We start from the raw sequence: 22,979 nt of genomic DNA, 5'->3' as shown, positions 1-22,979 counted from the left end.
ACATTTCAATTAAAAATCAGTATCAAACGTTAAAACCAACATGGAATCAGGCCAGCCCGGCTAACTGGAAAAAGTAAGTTTTTAGGGCCCGACGAAAAGTCTGGAGGTCTGGGATCACTCGTATCTCTGGGGGTAGATCGTTCCAGAGGGTAGGTGTTACCACAGAGAAGGCTCTCCCCCCTGGGGGTCACCAGCCAACATTGTCTGGCTGACCTCACCCTGAGGAGGCTCTCTCTGTGGGAGCGAACTGGCCGGTGGGAGGCAATTGGTGGCAGAAGGCGGTCCCGTAAGTACCCCGGCCCTAAGCCATGGAGCACTTTAAAGGTGGTCACCAACACCTTGAAGCGCACCCTGAAGTCCACCGGAAGCCAATGCAGCTCGCGGAGGAGAGGTGTTACGTGGTAGCTCCCCGTCGCTTCCATAATCCCCGCGCGGCCGCATTTTGCACCAGTTGGAGCCTCCGGGTGTACCCCAAAGGGAGCCCCATGTAGAGAGCGTTACAATAGTCCAGACAAGAAGTGACGAGTGCTTGAGTGATCGTGCGTAAGGAGTCCTGAATCCCTCCAACCGGCACAACATGATACCATGGTTGATGGTATCAAAAGCCGCTGAGAGATCTAACAGGACCTGGATAGAGGAATAACCCCTACCCGAGCCCTCCAGAGATCATCCACCAATGCGACCAATGCCGTTTCCGTGCTGTACCCAGGCCTGAAACCAGACTGGAGTGGGTCCAAATAGACAGTTTATATTTTAAACTGTGTATCTAAAAAAGGGGACATAGACAAAAACTTGTTTCAGACAATATATACATCTAGAATGAATATGGATTTGGCAGCAAGATCTGACCATGTTCATGTTCAGCCTTAATAAAGCTTACAAGTTAATGTTAACATTTCAATCATTGCAATTTGGTCCAGGGTTTAAGGCAACAGGCTAGAAACCAGGAGACTGTGAGTTCTAGTCCTGCCTTAGGCATGGAAACTGGCTGGGTGATCCAGGACCAGTTACCAGTTATTCTCTTGGTTTATGACATCAGGTTCAGGTGACAAGCCAGTGGGTCAATTATTGTCTCAGACAATGAATCAACATTCAGTGGATGCTAAAAAAGTGAACCCTGCACTTGCAGAAAAATGCTAGGAGGGAAAAAAATAATAATTACGAATTACATTTGCTCATGATTGTAATTTTCTTCTACAGTTTCTTCTGTCCTTTCTTCTGCTTTGGACATCTATCTGGTGCTAATTATGTGGAGTTTTGCAGGCCCCTTGAGTATTTGTAATTTGTGCTCTGAAATTAGATGCTGGTAGTCCAGAGGACTGTGGGGAAGAACTTAAAAGAGCAAAACCATTCCTTTTCTGATTCTTATATTTATGCATTAATTCTGGTTATTTTTAGCAGGCCAAATTTCATATTTTGAGTTTCTTACCGAAACGATTCCTTAAGCCCTTCTTTCCATGGTACATGTGAGAAGTGGCCTTCTTCATCCAAGTTATTTGCAAAAATCAATAAATGAGGACATAATCTGGGTTGTGAGATGCTTAACTGATTTCGTTTGGATAATGCTGTAAACTACTCTCTCTCGACAACATATAATTGGTGCAAATGTGTGCTTAGGATAATTTATCATGCGATTCTATACATGGAAGTGAAATTAATCCATATCTGCCCCTGAATGGTTTTATGGCACATTTTGCAATTTAGCAGTATTTGATGGGAACATTTCAATTCCGGGCATGCTGGTTTCCAGAAAAGAGAAAACAATAAATTTAGAGTACATCATTGTCTGTCATTATCAAATAGAGTTCATGAACCTAACATGTAAAGGTTACCAAAGTGTGGTCTTGGGAAGGGGTGTGTATGTGTGTGTGGAGAGAGAATGTCTGAATAATCATCACATTATGAACATTTGGCAATAGTTTTCTATCATTAAAAAAGAAAGCAATAATTTCAGTATATGTAACTTCCTTCCTTCCTCCTTTCCTTCCTCCCTCCCTTCTTTCCTATCTTTACAAAATGAGCCACGGTGGCATAGTGGTTAGAGTGCAGTACTGCAGGTACTTCTGCTGATCACCAGCTGCCAGCAATTTGGCAGATCGAATCTCACCAGGCTCAAGGTTGACTCAGCCTTCCATCCTTCCGAGGCTGGTAAAATGTGGACCCAGATTGTTGGGGGCAATATGCTGACTCTGTAAACCGCTTAGAGAGGGCTGTAAAGCACTATGAAGTGGTATATAAGTCTAAGTGCTATTGCTATCATGTCTTCCCTGGTCCTTCTCTTCACTAGATTAGCCATGCCCAGTTCCTGTAACCGTTCTTCATATGTTTTAGTCTCCAGTCCCTTCATCATCTTGGTTACATTGGGGTTTTTTTGGCTGCTGCCACACACTGCTGGCTCATACTTAACTGGTTGTCCACTAAGGCTCCAAGATCCCTCTCACAGTTACTGCTATTAAGCCTGGTTTCACCCAGTCTATATGTGTACTTTTGATTTTTCTTGCCTAAGTGTTAGATTTTATTTTTCTCTACATTGAATTTCATTTTGTTAGATAGGGCCCAGTGTTCAAGTCTGTCAAGATCCATCCATCCATTTAGGGTGTTGGTTATTCCTGCCAGTTTAGTATCATCCACAAGTTTGGTAACTTCCCCTTCTATTCCCTCATCTAAGTCATATAAGAAGATATTGAAGAATACTGGGCCTAAGACGGAACCTTGTGGTACCCCACTGCTTACTTCCCTCCATGTAGATGTAGTACCACTAAGGACTAATTGTTGAGTACGGTTTGTCAGCCAGTTACAAATCCATCTGATGGTGATGCTATCTATCCCACTTGTTTCTAGCTTACCAAGAAATCTACTTTGTTGAATGCCTTGCTGAAGTCTGAGTATATAATGTCCACAGTATTGGTCTAGTAATTTAGTCACTGTGTTGAAGAATGAAATAAGATTGATTTGGCATGATCTGTTTTTAACAAGCCCGTGATGATTTCTAGTTATTACTTTACTCATTTCTAGATGTTGGCAGATCCGTTTTTTATCATTTTTTCCAGTATCTTCCCGGGTATTAATGTTAGGCTGATTGGTCTATAGTTTCCTGGGTCTGTTTTTTCCCCCTTTTTTGAAGATGGGAACCACATCAGCTCTTTTCCAGTCCCCCGGTGCTCCAGGATTTTTGAAAAATGTGGTACAGTGGTTCTGAGATGACATCTTCCAGCTCCTTTAGAATTCTGGGATGTAATCCATCAGGTACCAGTGATTTGTATTTATCCAGATCAGACAGATGTTCTCTTACCTTTTTTTTTTTTTTTGCTTATTTAACTTTTATTTCTAGTTTGTCTTTTACAGTTATGTTTTTGATAGGTTGGACTATAGTTCCTTTTTGTGCGAAGACCAATGCAAAGAATGAGTTAAGCAGCTCTGTTTACTCTCTGCTGCCTGTTACTTCCTTGCTGCCTTCTCTCTTTAGTGGACTGACTGTTTCCTTGATTATTTTCTTGTTATTTATGTGTTGGAAGAAACTTTTTTAGTTATCTTTGACTTTTGTCGCAAGTCTTTGTTTATTCTGAGCCTTTGCTTTCCTGACTTCATCTTTGCATATTCTGTCTATCTGCTGATATTCTGCCTTAGTTATGTGTCCTTCTTTCATTTTTTTTTGTACTTGTCTTTTTTGTCTTTCAATTTGTCAGAGAGATCTTTGTGCATCCATGCTGGTTTCTTCTTGGATTTCTTGTTTTTCTTTTTCAGTGGTATTGTGCTGGACTGGGCTTTTTAGAGCATATTTTTCAGAGTTTTCCAAGTTTCTTGAGTTGTTTTCCCCTTTAGGATTTTCATCCAAGGAATCTTTCCCAAATTCTCACTGAGTTTGTTAAAATCAGCTCCTTTAAAATCTAGGATTTGGCCACCCCACCTATGCCAGCATAAGAGGCATGCCACGAATTTCATAAGTGAAGGAATTTTGGCAAGCAGGGTTCAGGAGAAGAGCATTTTTGGCTGTGGCTTCTGCCCTTTGGAATATTATATCCTCTGAGGTGAGATCCACACCAACCCTCCTAACCTTCCTTAATGGCCTAAAGATCTGCCAGTTGGCCTGGGACCCCAATGGGAGGGTATTACTTATTATTAGGTGGCAATAGGACTAAGAGAAGACCCACCTCTCCCCGTGTTCTTTAGCCTTCCTTCTCTCCCTCCATCTTTTAATGATAAATTATTATTTATTGTTTTATCATTTTAATATTTGCTGGTTTAAAGGTTTGTAACCTGTCCAGAGTAACTTCTAGATGAGATGGGTGGCCATCCTAATTTAATAAATAAATAAACTCCCAGTCTGTGAGATACATGTAAAGTAACCCAACATTATTATCATCCTGGAAGAAAGAATTGGCAAACCATACTACAAGAAAACTATATCGGTGTTTCAGTTCAGTACATATGAAGTTGTGGAAAAAAAATGAAATTTTTGAAACGCTACAAGGAGGACAAAAAAAATTAGTAAATCAGGGCTGGGTGCATGTTCACAAAGTTGATTGGACTGGTGTCTGTGATGGTGTAATTGGTTTTGTTATTGTTGTCCTCTGTTAATATTTTGTCCTCTGTGGAAATCAGATCACTTTGTCACCAGGTTCATCAGATTGTTATAACTTTTCCAACTTCCTTCATATCTCAAATTCTAGGATGGGAAAGGATCTACAGCAGGACTGTCAAACTCGCATTGTCACGACATTGTCACGTGACATATCGGGACTTTTCCCCTTTTGTTAAACTGGCATGGGCATGGCCAGCATGTGATGCATCTGGCCCGCGGGCTGTGAGTTTGACAGCCCTGATCTACAAGGTCAGATTTTGGAACATCAGTATGACCCATCAAAATATTTCAGATGTTCTGGGAAAGAGTTGGCAGTCCTAAGGTTGGAAGGACATATCACTGTGATTTCTACCAGAAAATCCAAAGCCAGAAGCCTTGATTGATTAGCTTTGCGAAATCATTGGGTGACCTTGAACATGTTGCTCATTTTTCATCATAATCTTTATGATACAGATTATTATGAAGATAAATGAGAATAATTTTAAAGGCTTTGTACATTGACCAATAAACTTTAGAGAGTGAAAATATGAACATCTCAGGGTGTCCCTTAAATTCCATTCATAGAAAATTACCATTTCTTCCTGGAACATCATCATATATATCCTTCCAGCTTTAGATGAAGAGATGTTGGCTCTGTCAAACGAAGATCTTTTAGAAAAAGCCTCCACTGTTATTTTCCTTGCTTTTTAGAATGTGTCTATGGACACATAATTTGGTAGTTTCTATGAATAATGAAGTTAACAGCTGTTTTGCAAATTTGTTAAAGGGCACCCTACCCTAGGGAATTCACAAACTGTAAATCAGAATGGTCAAGCTTCTAGGTCTTTATTTTAAATTTTATATCCAAGCTGAAAGTGAGATGCTCTCATAAAGATCTCTCTCTCATCCCGTCTCTCTTTCACACACACACACAAATCCATATATTATTAATACACTTTGATGTACTAGAGACAAAAGATTTTTTCTGGAGAAATATTCCAAATTGTAGTTTATCCAAACTGAGATACTACATTCGAGATGCAGAAAACATCCAAAACATCATTCTACATTCCAGATGCAGAAAAACATCCAAAACATCCAGGAATATTCTCATGGGTATATGAGTTTGAACTTTCTGTGCTCAAATAATTCTTAACTTACGTTCTAGAACCCGCGCAGGTAAAATGAAAATATCTGGTAGCTTTTTTTGCTATCAGTAAAGGAATTCGCAATGTCTTCTTATCTTAAAATACCCTTAGATTCCTTCCAGAGATAGTGGAAATAAAAAGGAGGAAGTGGATGTGAAAGAATAAAAAAAACATATATGGGAAGTAATAAAATAAAATACTGCTTGCATAATAACTGCAACAGGCAATACAGGCAATATTTTTGCAGCCAAAAGCTGGTTCCCCCCCCCCGCCCCATTTTTCCAAGCAGTTAATTAATAAAATAAAAGATGGTACTGGAATAAGTAGATTATCTTCTCCCATTTAGGCATTGGAGTTGTTAAAAATTAGGGATATGTTAAGCCTATTGTAGATTAAAACATATTTATAATTTGCCAAATCATTGCTTTGCCAGGAAACATTGATCCTTAGAAACTTCAGGGGCCACTCATATTATGAACCATCTTTATTTTAAGCTAAAATTGTTATTTGTTTGTTTGTTTGCTTGCTTGCTTTATTTATTTATTTATTTTTATTTATTTGTTTGTTTGTTTGAATGATGACATACCAAAATAACTTATTAGTCTAAATGTATTCATACTCAGCTATAATGTAAACAATCTCATCACAAATCCTGTGTATCTGGGTATCTTTTCCACTTTTTCTCACTAGTCTCATCTTTCCATCATATGTTCAACAGAAACCTGATTTTGCTTTTTCTGTCCCTAGCTAACCAACGCGATAAATGGTGCTGGGGGAAAAAAAGTCTGCTGCCTGGCATGGATTCTAATTGGCCGTGATAGTGGTCAGCTGCCGATTTGTTTATAAACTGGAAAATCTACAAATTGCCAGCCATCTGCCCAGCACAGTCTGCTAATGAATGCCTGTAGCCTGCAGATCCATACACTGATTGCCTCCATGTCTCTGTGCTGTCACCTGGGGTGATCTGCCAGAGTTTGAGATCTGAAAATAAGTTGTGACTTCACTGTCATTGGCTAATTCTTATAGATATGAAATACCCATTGCAAAGGTGTAGATGATACACTTTTTCATATTTCGATGGAAGGTATGAGGGGTCTTTGGTGCTCTCTGAGTTTGGTTATTTTCTTGCAGACATTTCATTACCCAAATGAACATAATCAGTGCTATCAGTAACTATCATTGATGATGTTACCTGATTTGCATAATGTATTTATTTATTTATTGGTTCGATTTATATGCCGCCCTTCTCCGGAGACTCAGGGCGGCTTATATACTTTTGTATATACCTGCTTAGTAGGGCTTTCGGGGCCCCCATAAGCGGTGTTCTTTTTTATACAAAGTCAGTTTATTGGCCCTACAATCCAGGTCCTCGTTTTACCTACTTTGAAAGGATGGAAGGCTGAGTCAACCTTGAGCCTGGTGAGATTTGAACTTGTAGTAATTGCAGGCAGCTGGTGCTACTTAACAGCACTTTAGTCTGCTGCGCCACTAAGGCTCTTTGTAATGACACATCTGCAAGAAAGCAACCCTGATTTCAACTCTGAACTACAAATATACTCCTTTATTGATGGAAGATATAGTTTTTGCAATTAATTTACCTGCTTTGCAGGATCAAGTACTTTGGTGTGGTTTCACATTAGCAGATTTGGGACAGCTCTCTGGAGTGGAACAATCTTTCACTCAGAGTTTGCTGGAAAGTCTTTAAGGTTCAGAGCGTGTGACTCCTTAAGAAAAATCTTTGGAACTTCAGGATTGCTTTATACCATGGGGGAAATACTAGCAGGGATTTCCCATTACAATGCTTTCCCAAGAGAGAAGGGACGCTACTTCTTTCCTTTGAAAAAGAAAAGGAAAGACTCATGGAGTCATAGAGTTGGAAGACAAAAAATATTTGTTCATCACTCTTCCCAATTCTGAAGGTTCTGTGCTTTGATTTTGTTGCTTCATTATGATATTTTTCAGCCATTTGCCTCAGTAAGTGGTTGCTTTTAGCATCTGGAGATGCTTCACATTATGTGTGTATCACTTCTATTTCTAAAGGGTCTTGGTGTAATGCCTTAGCTGGGGGGGGAGAGAGAATGGGGTTGTATATTGTGACTTTACCTGGTCTATCCTACTCCTTTCTTTTTTCCATTGTCCTCCAGGTTTGTACCTCTTCTCTGGAGATTTCCTTATTTGTCACATTTTTCCAGTTCAGAAGACATAGAACAAAACGAAGCTCTGCATTCTTGTTTTACCAATTCTGCATCTCTCCTACCCTTTTATCAGCATTCTATTTTATTAGTGTCTGTAATATATAGACTTCTATATAGACATCCAAGGAAATGCACAGCAAATTCAGCTTTCTTCACTGTTCCTATGCCCTTACTGAATGCACTGAATAAAGAAGGTTCCATATTATTTTCATTTCCTGCTTTTTTTTTTCTCACCTGAATTCATTGTCATTCTACTTTATCAAGCAGCTATTAATTGGAGGAGGACCATTTGATGCCATCCAAGTCTTTTTTATTCCCATGATGTTTAGTCAACATGGATAGTGTTAAGAGATTCCAGGGACAGTACCAGACTTGTCTATTTCAGGGGTCTGCAACCTTAAACACTCAAATAACCATTTGGACCCGTTTCCCACAGAAAAGAAAACATCGGGAACCACAAAACTCTTCCCGTGCCTATTTCTTGAGCAGCCACAAAACTAGCATATGTAGTTGAATTAAACGTTCTGTTTTCTTCTGAAACTTTTCTTTTTTTGGATTTATCCATGGTTGGCCTACCGGGGGTTGAAAAGCTCAATAAATCATGGGTCGGTGGGAGTCGTACATTGGCGGTTGTGACACATATTTTGAGTGACAGGGAGTTGCAACAGATGGGTGAAAGAGCCACATGCGGCTCCAGAGCCACAGGTTGCTGACCCTTGGTCTATTTTAATATAATTAATTTCAAATCGCGAACCAGGGTGGTATATCAATATTCATAGTTTATGAATTGTTTTTTCTCCACTCACTTTCTTTTAAGGTGGAATGGCTTAAGAATGAAGAACCAGTCAATGCTGAACAGGATGAAAATATTGATACCCGAGCAGATCATAATCTAATTATCCATCAAGCCCGGCTGTCTGATTCAGGGAACTACACTTGCACTGCATCCAACATTGTTGCCAAAAGAAGAAGCCTCTCAGCCACAGTCGTGGTGTATGGTCAGTAGGTGTGACATGCTGTAACTTCTTGGACTATGAGTATCACTCTTGCTTGATCAATACAGTTAAAGAATTCTTTTAAGCATCACTGCTGGCCAAGGATTTCCTAGAATTGAGGTCCACACATCTTAAAGTTGCCAAGGTTGAAAAATATTGGGTTAAAGCATCAGACTAGAAACCAGGTGGCTCTGAGTTCTGGTCCCATCCTTGATATGAAGCCAGGTAGATGACCTTGAGATAGTCATTTTCTTTCAGCCCTAAAACAGAGTTAATGGCAAATAACTTTTGAAAACCATGCCAACAAAAATGCAATGACTTGTCCAAGCAGTCTCCAAGAATTAGATACAATTGGACAGAAGGAAAAAAAGTTTAATAGAACACTGAAATAAGCCTTCTACTCCTAATAGTGATTGGGAGACAGATTATGTCAATGCTCCCTTTACTGACTTCTAACTGTTCATGAACTATGTGTGCATCCAAGCAAAATATAATTTTATTATTGTTTTTAATAACAATAACTTTTAATAACTTAATAAAATAACATCTTTCTGTTCAATCAGAGATTAAGATCCTTGATTTCAAAACAGAGTTGAGAGCATAACAGTTGTGACTACATAAATTCTATGTATACTTTGCTGAGAATGAGTGGGCATAAGAGGTACAAAGTCCATTAGTGAATAGAAGTGTGTCTCAGTGGAGGAGAAAGGTTATATTAATGTGGAACTGGGGCTAAATATTCCCCACTTTTTTCTTAGATAGTAAAATATCAGTTATATTGAAGACTCTATAGCTGTCTCTAACCTACTAAAGCTCGATTTCCACAAGATATAATCAAGGTAAGGATGTTGGGTAGTGCAATTAAGCAATATCTTGAGATCCAAAGTCTAATGTATACTAATGATACCTGTCTGTACAACAGTGGAGCCTCTTAATCAAACTTAAGACATAGAATTACAATGACCTTACAGACATTTTTCGGACAGCTGAACTTGAAATGCAGCAGGGAAGTTTTCTGCTTCTTTCTTTCTTCATTTCATCTTTTCTTCTTATTAAAGTACCAAATGGCATTTCATTGATTAAGAACGAAGGATGTCTCAACCCTTCACTTCGCTTTGCTTCCCTCCCTTTCCTAATTGAAATGAAAACCACTTTGGTCTAGTGTTAAGGTACCAGCCTAAAAACCAGGAGTTCTAATCCTCTCTTAGGCCTGAAAGCCAGTTGGAAGACTTTGGGGTTGTCACTCTGTCTCATCGCAAATCACCTTATAGGATTGTTCATGAGGGGAAAATTGGAGGAGAAAGGAGTATCTTGAATTCTTTATAAAATTAATAAAGGTGGGATTAAAAAACAATTTTTAAAAAATATGCTTGGAAAGAATTAAAATGAGCCTATGTCATCATTAGTTCCTTACCAAAACATATCCGTTTATTGATACTATGTCATTTAGGTAGGTGCATCTCAGTAATACTTGCACATCAGCATGTAAAATGGAAATGGTGATAATTCTCACGTTTTTTTGTTTTTAAGGAGAAAATATTGAAAATGGAAAGCTTTGTAACAAAGACTGACTGCTAATATGCTATCCACCTGTTCTCCTATATTTGTGTTTGCATAGTGAACGGAGGCTGGTCTTCTTGGACGGCTTGGTCGGACTGCAATGCCCAGTGTGGCAGAGGAATGCAAAAGAGATCCCGCACATGTACCAACCCTGCTCCCCTCAATGGTGGTGCTTTCTGCGAAGGAATGTCTGTACAGAAAATTACCTGCACATCATTGTGTCCCAGTAAGCAAGATATCCTGTTAACAGTGTAGCCAGGAGGCAGGGCTCTTAGCGCATGTAGAGCCCCAGGCTCGGGTGTGTAGCCAGGTCCTTAAAGCTTTAGGGAAGGCTAACAGGATTGGGGGCATTCTAATCACTGAAGGATGTTTCACAGAGCAGGGGCTCCTGCAGAAAAAGTTTTTTTTCTAATCCCCATCAACTGGCATTCTTTGGCTGATGGATTTGCAGAATGCCTGTCTTATTTGATCTGGTTGGATGGGTAGAAACTCTGGAAAAAAGGTGATTCCTCAACTATCTTTATTGCAGGGTGTGGTAGATGTTGGGACATGAACACAACTATAACCTTTTTTCTTTTTCAATGTCCCAGTTTCTCCAGAATCACAGAATTGAATTATAGGCCAAATGGTTATTAAGATTTTAATCTGCAACCTGATTCTTATGCATTCTGATTATTTGTGTGTTTGTGTGTATGTATGCATTTTTCTTTTTGTCTTCTGCATATTCCCTATGGGTTTTATTACCTAAAGCAGTTTGAATACCATGGATGTTTGAGCACCTATCTATGATCTAAATTGGAATTTAGTGGAACTGTACTATACACTGCAAGCATTTTCTCCTCCTTAACTTCCTCTCTTAACTAGGCATGGTTTGAACAGGTACTTCAAGCAGAACTGGACAAGGCTTGTACAGGTTACAAGCTGGAAAGTGTGCTCTCTGTAAGGCAATTCACAAATGTATTGATCCTGAATTTCTCTTAGACGTAAACAAGAGGACTGCAAGGCTAGCTCTGATATTTCTGGCACATGTCAAAAACTCTGGATTTTGTTGGAATCTGGATTTCCATAGCAACATTACTTTCACTTCAAGCAATTGTTGAAGCAAAAAGCCTCAAACCATTGTTGAATCTCATAAATAATCATAGCCACCAATCTCTGGGTTTTCTTTCCACTTCCTCCTTTTCCACCAAAAGAGTTGATGCTAAAATCTGTTTCCCAGTGTGCTGAGGCTGTCCTTTCTCCTAAATGCTTACCTTGTTCTCATTTTTTTCCTGTAATCTCTTCAAATGTGTTCTTGTTTACTTGAATGGGTCAAGATGGCCAAAATTCAAGTAATATACTTTTCTCCATCTTTGTCCTAAACCTAGGTATTCATACTTTTAGATCAACAAAAACCTTGTATCAGGAAATTCCCTTAAGAACGTCTTCCTTGGGATTTAATTGAAAGGTTAATATATTTAACCTTCTCAAAATCTAGGGTATATGTGTACCTCTGGAGTAGACCTGTGAAGAAATGATTAAAGGACAGGACACTTCTCATGTCCATCTCATAATTAAGACTTGTGTTAAAAATCTCACAAGCCAGTTATGAGAAGTTCACCAATATCTTCCTTTTGCTTGAAAAACAGAAATGGAAAGAAGTATATTTTCTATTAAAATGAGGAGGAAGAAGGGAAAATATTGACATGCTATTTCTTCCAAATGTTCAAATCTCATTTGAGGAAGATATTCTTAATTCCTCCAGCCAAACCCCAATGTCATGCTTCAAGTGAGGGACTACTGAAAATTATGTAATAGAAAACCAATTGTGGTATTATTTCTATGAGAATGAAAAGGAGAAAATGTGCAAGCAGAGACATTCTTCCTTTCTATATTTTGTATTCTATATTCTGTATCTCCAACAGGAATACAAATCAATTGGATGATACAGGTAGTCCTTGACTTACAACAGATCATTTACTGACCATTCAAAGTTACAACAGAAACTGAAAAAAGTAATGTTAAGTTGGGTGAATGAGGACGCAGCAAGCCAGGCAGTGAGTGACAACAGCTCTTTATTGTAGAGTGAGAACCCAGCAATTGACCAGGGGAAACAACTCCCTTTATATACCTTGCAGCTGTGGTGGTCAGCCAATCAGCTGACGGTCAGTTAATTCAAACTGCCCGCCCAAAATCTACATACATAACACTCCTCCCCTCCCAGAAGTCACTTGGGGTGGACATTAGCATACAAAGTCTCTCAAGTGACCAGGGCGTGTCCGCACCCTAGTTGACCTGCACAGTTCAGTCGGAGGTGTGGCGTCAAGTAGGTTGGAGGAACTCCCTGTTTCTCCCTGCTCCACCAATGGAACCTCCAAGAATTAGTTGTGGGCGGCGACTTCTGCGGGTGGTCGATCTTCTGCGATGGGGTGGTGCTGGATCTCGGGGCCGACAGCTAAGTCCTCCGCTAGATTCGGGTTTGAGTTAGGTCGAGAGTTCTGTTGGTAGCTAGGGAGCGGTTCGTCGAGTGTGTCTTCTGTGTCGGCGGCCCAATGCTTCTGTAACTGATCAATGTGTCGGTGCCAAATCCTCCCATCTCCCATGTCTACTCTATACGACTTGGGCCCGGTTACCTCCGTGATTGTCCTGGTTTCCCAGAGGGGCCCGTTCCCATAATTCCTAGCGAATACTGGCATTCCTGTTGTCAACTCCCTACGTCTTTTCTCTGCCCCTCTGAAGTTGTCAGGGGAATAACTGGGGTGTAGCCTGTCTAGGACTCCTCGGAGCTTTCTCCCCATCAGAAGTTCCGCCGGGCTGCTGCCTATGGCGGTGCATGGTGTGGCATGTTGGGCCATTAAGAATTTATCTCTCCTCTCCTACCAGTCCCCGGGACCTAGGCGTGAGATGGCTTCCTTAGCCATTCTCACAAATCTCTCCACCAATCCATTGCTAGCCAGATGAAATGGGGCGGAGAGCACATGTCTGATCCCCAACTCTGCTAGGTACCCCTCAAACTGTGTGGCCGTGAACTGGGACCCGTTATCTGAGACTAAGGTGTCCGGTAGGCCATGGATGGTGAACAACTGCCTTAGCTTCCTAATGACGGCGTTGGTGGTAGTGGTTTTCATGAGTCTGATCTCCAACCACTTCGAGAAAGCATCCACAACAACCATAAATACCTGCCCATGGAATGGGCCAGCGAAGTCTATGTGGATCCTGGACCAGGGACCCTGGGGCCATTCCCATTCCCTGACCGGTGCTGTGGGGGGGTCTGGCCTAGACTTCTGGCAGGGTTGGCACTTCCCCACTCACTCCGTGATGTCTTTATCCATTAGGGGCCACCATACGTAACTCCTAGCTAACCCCTTCATCCTCACAATCCCGGGGTGCCCCTCATGCAGCAGATTCAAAACTTTTTCCCTTAGGCACAAGGGAGCAATAACCCGATCGCCCCACAAAAGACAACCCCCTTGCATTGTCAGCTCGCCCTTTTTGTTAGCGAAGTGTTTGAGTTCCCCGCCCTCAAACTTTTCTGGCCACCCCGTCATGACCCAACTCGTGACTTTCCTAATCACATGGTCTCTGGTTGAAGCCCTTGCCATCTCCGCTGAAGTGATGGGCCCCGAGTCCAAGACGTCAATCAGCAGGACTGGAACTCCGGGTGTGGGGTCCTCTATCTTGTCTGGTAACGGGCAACAGCTGAGGGCATCAGCATTGCCCATGCTCACCCCTGGTCGATGTACCAGGCGATAGGAGTATACTGCCAGGAAGATGGCCCAGCGTGTCATCCTGGGAGATAGGGCTGCCAGGGTGGGTCAGTCCCCTGTGATGAGACCCAGAAGGGGGCGATGGTCTGTGATGAGTTCGAAGTCTCTGCCAAACAGGTATTCATGGAACTTCTTGACTCCTGAGACAGCTGCCAGGGCCTCTTTGTCAAGTTGACTTAGTTCCATTCGGTGCTTGAAAGAGTAGTAGGCAATGGGTGCCTCTAGACCGTTCGGTAGTCTATGGCTCAGGACAGCCCCCACGCCAAAGGGGGACGCGTCACAGACTAGCACTAAGGGAAGCGTAGAATTGTACTGAATTAGGAAACTCTCAGCCGACAGGAGTTTCTTTACAGTAGCAAACGCGGTAGCTTCAGCCTTTCCCCAAACCCATTTGGACTTTTTTGCCAACAGTGTGTGCAGGGGCTCCACTACTGTTGCCTTGTCCCTTAGAAAAATTGTGTAAAGTTCAATAGTCCCAGGAACGCTTGTAGTTCCGTCTTATCTCTGGGGGTGGGAGCCTCTCGGATCGCCCTAATCTTGCTTTCTCTGGGGTCTATGCCAGGTCCATCTAACCAGTACCCCAAGAATTCCACGGAAGGGACTGTGATCATGCACTTGTTGTGTTTGACCCTGAGTCCTGCACTCCTGAACTTCCCTAGGACTTGTCTCAGTCTCTCCCCTAGCTGCTGTTCATCTCCTGCAGTGACGAGCATGTCATCAAAATATGGGACCACCCCGGGGATCCCCTGTAACAGTCACTCCATGGTGCTCTGGAACAGTCTTGGAGCTATGCTGACTCCGAATTGGAGTCTCTATGTGTTACTATAGTTTGTGCCTCTGCAGTAGCGCCATCTACCAGCAACTGCTGGTACGCCTGCGCAAGATCAAGTTTAGCAAAGATCTTGCCTGGCCCTAGGGAATGCAGTAGATTATGTATGATCGGAACCGGGTAAGCACTCTGTTGCAGAGCTTTATTGATCGTATACTTATAGTCTGCGCAGATGCGCACAGACCCATCCGGCTTAACGGGAGTCACAATTGGGGTCTCCCATCAGGCATGATCGATTGGCACTAATCCCCTGCTTTATCAATTTGTCCAATTCCACGTCGAACTTGGGCTTTAGGGCAAAGGGTACCCTCCAGGGTTTCAGCCGGATGGGGGCAGTATTGGGGTTGAGGTTGAATGAGATAGGGGTCCCCACATACTTGCCGAGCCGCTCGTCAAACACGTCCTGGAACTCCTGCATCAGGTCGTCCTTCATGGTGCTTCACACGCTGCGGACTCTGGTGAGTCCCATGCCCAGGGCTCTGAACCAGTCCATGCCCAGGAGGCTTGGGAGCTTTCCCAAGTGAAGGGAAGCTTCTCTCAGAATTCCCCGTACTCCACCTGGAACTCACCGATTCCTTCCATGGGGATGCGGTTCCCCTGGTAATCGTGCAGTCCCAGCCGCTGGTGCCATAGTTGCCGTCTCTGGATGCTGGGGACGGCCTTCTTTAGCTTGTCCCAGGACATGATGGTAATTGGGGATCCGGTGTCGCTCTCCATTACACACTCATGCTCCTTGATGTCGACCGTCATGTAGGTCTTCTCCCTGGGGGATGTGCAGGTCCGGCCGATTCGGATGGTGCAGGCCTTGAGATCCTCAGATTTTGCGCTCTTCCTGTATCCTCCCTTTGGATTGGTTCTTCTCCGCTGTGCTGTCTCTGATTGGCTAGTGTTGCTCCATGGCTTGTAATGGGGGTTCTGCTTGGCTCTACACACTCTGGCGATGTGCCCCTTCCGCTCGCATTGCCAGCAAATGGCATCTCGGAACTTGCAGGTCTGGCGTGGATGGGGTCCCCCACAACTCGCACAGGCATCTCGCTGGCCTCACCGGTCCTGCCGGTCCTGTTCGGTCTGGCAGACCTCCTCGTCCGACTCCTCCTCGTTCCCCATGCCTACGGTTTCCTGGTGAACCAGGGCTGACTTCTGTGCCGTTCTGCTCTGCGTCGTCCCCTGTAGTCTCTCGGCTGCCTTGGATGAGGATTCGTGAGCCCTCGCCTCGTCCAGTGCGATGTGTAGAGTGAGATTTGTCTTTGCTAGCAACATCCTCTGCAAATGAATATCTCTCACTCCGCAGATTAGTTGCTCTAGCAGCATCTCATCGAGGTCTCGGTACTTGCACTGGTTTGCGGCCTTGCGCAGGGCAGCGACATACTCACTGATCGATTCTCCCTCATGCTGCAGCTGTTGCCGGAAGTTGAACCGTTGTACGTACTTCGATGGCGTTGGGGCATACTGGTCCTTCAGCAGTATCTGAAGCGTCTGCCACGAGATGGTGTGGACTGAGTTCAGTTCTGACAAGGCCTCTGCCGTATTGAACACCTTGGGTCCACAATGGCTCAGGAACAGGGCTTTCTTCCGTACGTCGGGTAGCCCCTGTAGGTCGCTGGCCACCAGGAAGCATTTGAAGCAGGACATGTAGGATCCCCATTTCTCTTCCGTTGGGTTGAAAGGCGCTGGCGGCACGTAGGTAGACATCGTTGGTAGATTCTCCGAGTGCTCCGCTCGCTCACCTGGCTGGATTCAGGTTTGCACCTCTCTAGTCGGCTCATGGCTTCAGCTCTTTCCGTGGCTTCTGGCCTCAAGATTTCACCTTCATCGCCAATGTTAAGTTGGGTGAATGAGGACGCAGCAAGCCAGGCAGTGAGTGACAACAGCTCTTTATTGTAGGGTGAGAACCCAGCAACTGACCAGGGGAAACAGCTCCCTTTATATACCTTGCAGCTGTGGTGGTCAGCCAATCAGCTGACGGTCAGTTAATTCAAACTGCCCACCCAAAATCTACATACATAACAAGTAACATGACTATTTTCCACATTTACGATAGTTGCAGCATCACCATGTCACATGTTCAAAATCCAAAGCACATGAGCAGATGCTTGGCAACTGGTTCATATTTATGATGGTTGCAGTATCCCATGGTCATGTGATCATCTTTTGTGACCTTCTGACAAGCAAAGTCAATGGGGAAGCCAGATTCACTTAATGATGATATTACTAACTTAACAACTGCAGTGATTCACTTAACAACTGTGACAAGAAAGATTGTAAAATGAGCAAAATCACTTAACAACTGTCTCACTTAGCAACAGAAATTTTGGGCTCAATTGTGGTCATAAATTGAGGACTACCCATATGTTTTTATTATTGCTATTCTATTCACCTCTCAAAGCTATACCAGATGCAAGGATGGCAATTTGTTAAGATTGGCATGAAATAAAATTTTGCAGAATGACCATGCAACTGAAATTGCAATATTAATGCTGTCTGTACTTTTTGTTCAAAATGGTACTTTGCATGTAACTCGTAGGTGTGAAAGTATGTAAAAGTTGCTGAGTTTTGAGGCAAGTTTTTGTAAAGTTTCCAGCTGAGGCTGTACATGAATCAGCATTTTTCCCTGAGATCATTTTTTTAATTTTCATTTTGCTTCAGGCAATCTTTCTCTCTCTCTCTTACCAAAATGAAGCAACCCAAATGAATCTGAGAAAGTCAGAAATAGCAGGAAAAGTGACAACTGAAGAGAAGCTATTTCATTTTCCCTTTGGTGAAATGATAAAAATTTGGCACTTGTAAGCTTCTAGGGCAATTTTGAGCTTTAGATTCACATTCAGACATTTTCATTTCAAGCTATTTATTTTAAGAAAGATTGGATATTCATTCTTTTTGGCAGCTCTAGCTTTCAATGAATCTATACTTGCATAGACAGAGGAGACATACTTCTTTGTAAGCTATATGTCAAAGGAAAAAGTTCTAGCTTTGAATAGAATAGAATAGAATAGAATAGAATAGAATAGAATAGAATAGAATAGAATAGAATAGAATAGAATAGAATAGAATAGAATAGAATAGAATTTGCCATCGCATGCCAGGAATGTGTGTGTGTGTGTGTGTGTGTGTCTGTCTGTCTCTGTGTGTGTGTGTGTGTCACGCGCATGCATGCCCACACCCATAATTCTATGTGCCCTGCTCGCGTGCATGCTTGCATGAGCCCCCTGCTCTCCCCCCCCCACTCCTGGCACGCGATAGCACGGTTTTCTCTCTCTCCAGGCTCCAGAGCCTTTCTAGGAGCTTGGGGAGGGCAGAAATGACCTTCCCCACCCTCCTGGAGGCCCTCCGGAGGCCGGAAATGCCCATTTGCCAACTTCCAGTGGGACCGGAAAGCCTGTTTTTTGCTCTCCCCAGCCTCCAGAGTCTTTCTAGGAGCTTGGGGAGGGTGAAAACAGCTCAATGTTCAAATCTGTTAAGATTCTTCTATATCTTAAGCCTATCTTCTGGAGTTTGGGCTATTCCTGCCAGCTTGGTGTCGTCTGCAAATTTGATGAGTTCCTCATGTGTCCCCTCATCCAACTCATTGATGTTGAAGAGTACTGGGCCTAAAACAGAGCCCTGGGGCACCCCACTGTATACCTCCCTCCATGTAGATGCTGTTCCATTGAGGACTACACATTGAGTGTGGTTGGTCAGCCAGTTACGAATCCATCTGGTGGTGATGCTGTCTAACCCACATTTTTCTATTTTATCAAGTAGTAGGTTATGGTCTACTATGTCAAATGCCTTAATGAAGTTCAAGTAAATTATATTGTCAACATTCCTCTGGTCCACTAGTTTTGTCACTTTGTCAAAGAATGCAATAAGATTAATCTGGCATGATCTGTTTTTGAAAAACCCATGTTGTCTTTTGGTTATTACTTTGTTTGCTTCTAGGTATTCACTGATTCGTTGCTTGATTATCTTTTCCAGAATCTTCCCTGGTATTGAGGTCAGGCTGATAGGTCTGTAGTTTTCTGGATCTATTTTTTTCCTTTTTTGAAGATGGGAACTACATCAGCTCTTTTCCAGTCCTTTGGCAGTTCCCTGGTGCTCCAGGATCTTTGAAAGATATAGTTCAGTGCAAGGGTGAAATGCTCCCAGTTCGGACCAGATCACCCGATCCGGTAGCAATGGCAGCGGGTGGTTCAGAGAACCGGTAGCAAAAATCCTTGCGCTCCCCCCACCCCATGCCCAGCTGAGCCGCACGATCATCAGAGGGTTTTTTTTTTTTTACTTTTAAAAGTATTTTTTCTACCACTTCTTCCACTGAAAAATCTCAGAGGCTTTTCAAAGCATTTTTTTCTGCAACCTCTTCCCCAGAAGAGGTTGCAGAAAAAAATGCTTTAAAAGTCTCTTTGATGATCCCAGCTGAGTTGCCTGATCATCAGAGAGACTTTTCAAAGCATTTTTTAAAACGATCAGGCAATTCAGCTAGGATCATCAGAGAGATTTTTAAAGCATTTTTTTCCTGCAACCTCTTCAGTGGAAGAGTTGGTTTTAAAAATGCTTTGAAAAGGCTCTGACGATCCCAGCTGTGTTCCTGATCGGCAGAGGCTTTTCAAAGCATTTTTTTGAATTTGCAGAAAAAATGCTTTGAAAAGTTAAAATAATAAAAAAAAGTTGGCCATGCCCACCCAGTCACATTACCCCCCCACACCAAGACATGCCCATAGAACCGGTAGTAACAAATTTTACATTTCACCCCTGGTTCAGTGGTTCTGAGATCACATCTGCCAGTTCCTTCAGAACCTTGGTGTGTAATCCATCCAGTCCTGGTGATTTGAACTCGTCTAGGGTACTTACCATTTTCTTCCCTATTTTAACTTGTGTTCCTAATCTGTTTTTTGTGGTGCTGTTTTTGATAGGTTGGACTGTTTTTTCCCTTTGTGTAAAGACAGATGCAAAAAACAAGTTAAGTAGTTTTGCTTTCTCCCTGTTGTTTGTCATCTTCTTGCTACTTTCTCCCAGCAATGGACAAATTGCCTTTTTTCTTGTTTTTAACATGTTGGAAGAAGCTTTTTTGTTATTTTTTTTACTTTTGTCGCAAGCCTTTGTTCGTTTTGAGCCTTAGTTTTCCTCACTTCATCTTTGCAGGTTCAGGTTGCTAATCCCCGATAAATTGAAAAAGGAAGTTGGTCTTATTTGACACGTCTCTTCTCAGTGTGCTGCAGGAGAATCCAAGCAAGGGTTAACTTCAATCCTATTGCCAGACTGAGTTGTAGATTTTTCTTGGCCACACCTCCCTTGTCTAGCTGAGTTTCAGTTTTTTGTCCCCACAGTGGCATGTACTCTTTGAAGAACTCTACATCCAAAGGACGCCTCAGCCAAAGCATACACATCTAGCTTATAATGTCTGATAAAGGGCAATGGAGATGACCAGATCACCGCCCTACAGATGTCTTCAGTGGGAACTTGCATGGCCCAAGCAGTGGTAGTGGCTGCACTCCTGGTGGAATGAGCTGTAATCCGCCTTTGAACAGGCTGAGCCTGCATCTCATAAGCCTTGGAAATACAGGCTTTTAACCAATGGCCTATGGTGGAAGAAGTCACCTTCTTGCCCATGGTGGCAGGCTGAAAGGAGACAAACAAAGATTCTGTCTTCCAAAAGGAAGAAGTCCATTTAATATACCTGCAGAGAGCTCTCCTGACATCTAGGGTATGCCAGGGTTCCTCCACAGGATGGAACGGGCAAAAATTAGGCAAAATGAGCTCCTGGGCTTGGTGAAACCAGGAGTTCACTTTGGCAGAAATGAAGGGTCCAAACAAAGAACCACTCTATCTGCCTGAAAAATGCAAAGGTCCTCCTCACAGATAATACTGCCAATTCAGATATCTGCCTGGCTGATGTTATCAACACCAGGAATGTTACCTTCAGTGTTAAGTATCTGAGGCTAGAGGTCCTCAATGGCTCAAAAGTTGTTGAAGTGAGAGCTTGAAGGACCAAGGCCATGTCCCAGGTGGGGTAATGATGCACTGCTGGATGTCTCAAATTAGCAGCACCTTTCAGAAAGCTGTGTATACTGGGTTGGTGAGTGAGGGGTTGCCTGTTTTCACATGTCAACACTGTAGCTAAGGCAGCAACCTGTCTCCTAAGGGTGTTGTGAGAGAGTCCCCTGTCCTGTCCAGTTTGCAGAAAATACAAAACCTCAGGAACTGAAGCTCCTAAGGGGTCAAGGTGATGAGAGGAACACCACTGACAGAAGGCCTTCCATGTGGCGTCATAAATTCGGTTGGTTGAAGGTCTTCTAGACACCTGTATGGCCCGGATGACCTTCCCAGACAGTTTGGTCCTCCTCAGGAGATTCCTGTCAAGTGCCAAGCAGTCAGTTGGAGCCACTGAGGCTCCAGATGTACTACGACCACCTGGCTGAGACAAATCCTGTCCTGGGGAATCCACCAGAAGTGGGACACTGAGAAGCTTATCAGGTCCATATACCAGAGGCGTCTGGGCCAATGCAGAGCTAGAAGCAGAACTTCCGCCTTCTCCTCCAACACCTTCTGAATGACCCTGGGAATGAGGGGAATTAGAGGGAAGGCCTAAAGCAGTCCCTAAGGCCAGGGACTGCGGAGAGCATTGATCCCTTCTGCCCCCGGGGTTGCGAACCTGGAAAAGAACCTCGGTAGCTGGGCATTGGAGAGGTGAGTGAACAAATTCACCTCTGGCTGACCAAATCTCTCACACACTTCCTTGAAGAGATCCAGATGCAGGTGCCACTCTGAGTGGTCCAGAGTCATCCTGCTCAGCCAGTCCGCCTGCACATTCGTCTCTATGGAGATGTGTTCCACCCTGATGGAGAGAACATATCTCTCTACCCAGAGCCCCAGCTTCTTCGCTTCTGCCATGAGAGACCTGGAGCAAGTACCCTCTTCCCAATTTATGCCTGTTAGGATAAGAACGTGCTGGCCTGACACTGCCTCTTGGAAGTGGCGTAGGACAAGGTGAACTACCTGTAGCTCCAGCCAATTGATATTGTTCTGGAGATCTGTCAGAGACCACCTGCCCTGAACCACCTGAGCTTGGAGGTGGGTGCCCCAACTGAAGAGGCTTGTGTCCAATGTGATCATGACTTGCTGGGTCACCCTAAAGCCGCAGCCATGCCGTAATGCAGGGGATGTCCACCAATGCAGGGATCTCAGCACCCTTTGTGTAAGTCTCACTTTGATTTTTGAATCACTCTTGCCGGCCCTCTGGTGTGATACCAGAAACCATTGCAGTGCCCTGTCATGCAGCCATGCCCAAGGCACTATCGCTAGACATGAGATCATCTTTCCCAAGAGGGAGAGGAGATTTAGAGCACCAATTGCAGAACTACTACTTTTGTCACTAATGACTGCAGGCTTTCCTGATGGTCTGTTGAGAGAAAGACTTTGCCGGAGGAGGAATCTATCACTGCTCCTAGATGAAGAAGACTGGTGGATGGAACCAGATGGATCTTTTTGAAGTTGACCATGAAGCCATGGTTCTGAAAGATCTGTATTACGGTCTGGATGTCCTGTTCCGCTCGCAAGACTGAGCTGTACTGGATCAAAATGTTGTTGAGGTAACATTGCAATCGAATGGGGATTGCTCTGATGTGGGCTGCAACTACTACCAACACCTTCATGAAGACCCTGGGAGCCGACGACAGACCAAAGGGCAGGGCCTGGTACTGGAAGTGGCGCCCTGCATACGAGAACCTCAGGAACTTGCAATGACAAAGACAAATGGGCATGTGAAGATAGGCCTTCTTGAGGTCTATGGAGGTCAATGTGTCGCTCTCCCTGATACAGCCCAAGATGGATTGAAGTGACTGCATCTTGAAGTGGTGGTAGACTATGTGGACATTGAGTTTTTTAAAATCCAAAATTCCCCTCCAGCCCCCCAAACTTTTCATTACCAGGAACAGGACTGAGTAAAATCCCAAGCCCTCATGGCCCTCTG

General features: G+C 43.3%; 1 protein-coding gene across 3 annotated transcripts in view; it reads left to right on the top strand.

The window, feature by feature from the left end:
* The window catches only part of UNC5D (unc-5 netrin receptor D), a 696,347-nt gene that overhangs the window by 559,818 nt on the left and 113,550 nt on the right, over positions 1-22,979 (top strand). For all 3 annotated transcript variants that reach the window (XM_034436892.2, XM_060693513.2, XM_060693514.2), the window contains exons 5-6: positions 8,722-8,902; positions 10,518-10,685. In XM_034436892.2, the coding sequence (XP_034292783.1) occupies positions 8,722-8,902; positions 10,518-10,685 (349 nt within the window). The remainder of the gene's footprint in view (positions 1-8,721; positions 8,903-10,517; positions 10,686-22,979) is intronic.

Source organism: Pantherophis guttatus, chromosome 9 (genome assembly GCF_059756535.1).
Source record: "Pantherophis guttatus breed Tessera chromosome 9, ASM5975653v1, whole genome shotgun sequence".
Lineage (NCBI taxonomy): Eukaryota > Metazoa > Chordata > Lepidosauria > Squamata > Colubridae > Pantherophis > Pantherophis guttatus.
The sequence above is the reverse complement of the archived record's forward strand: the minus strand, read 5'-3'. Positions and strand labels throughout refer to the sequence as shown.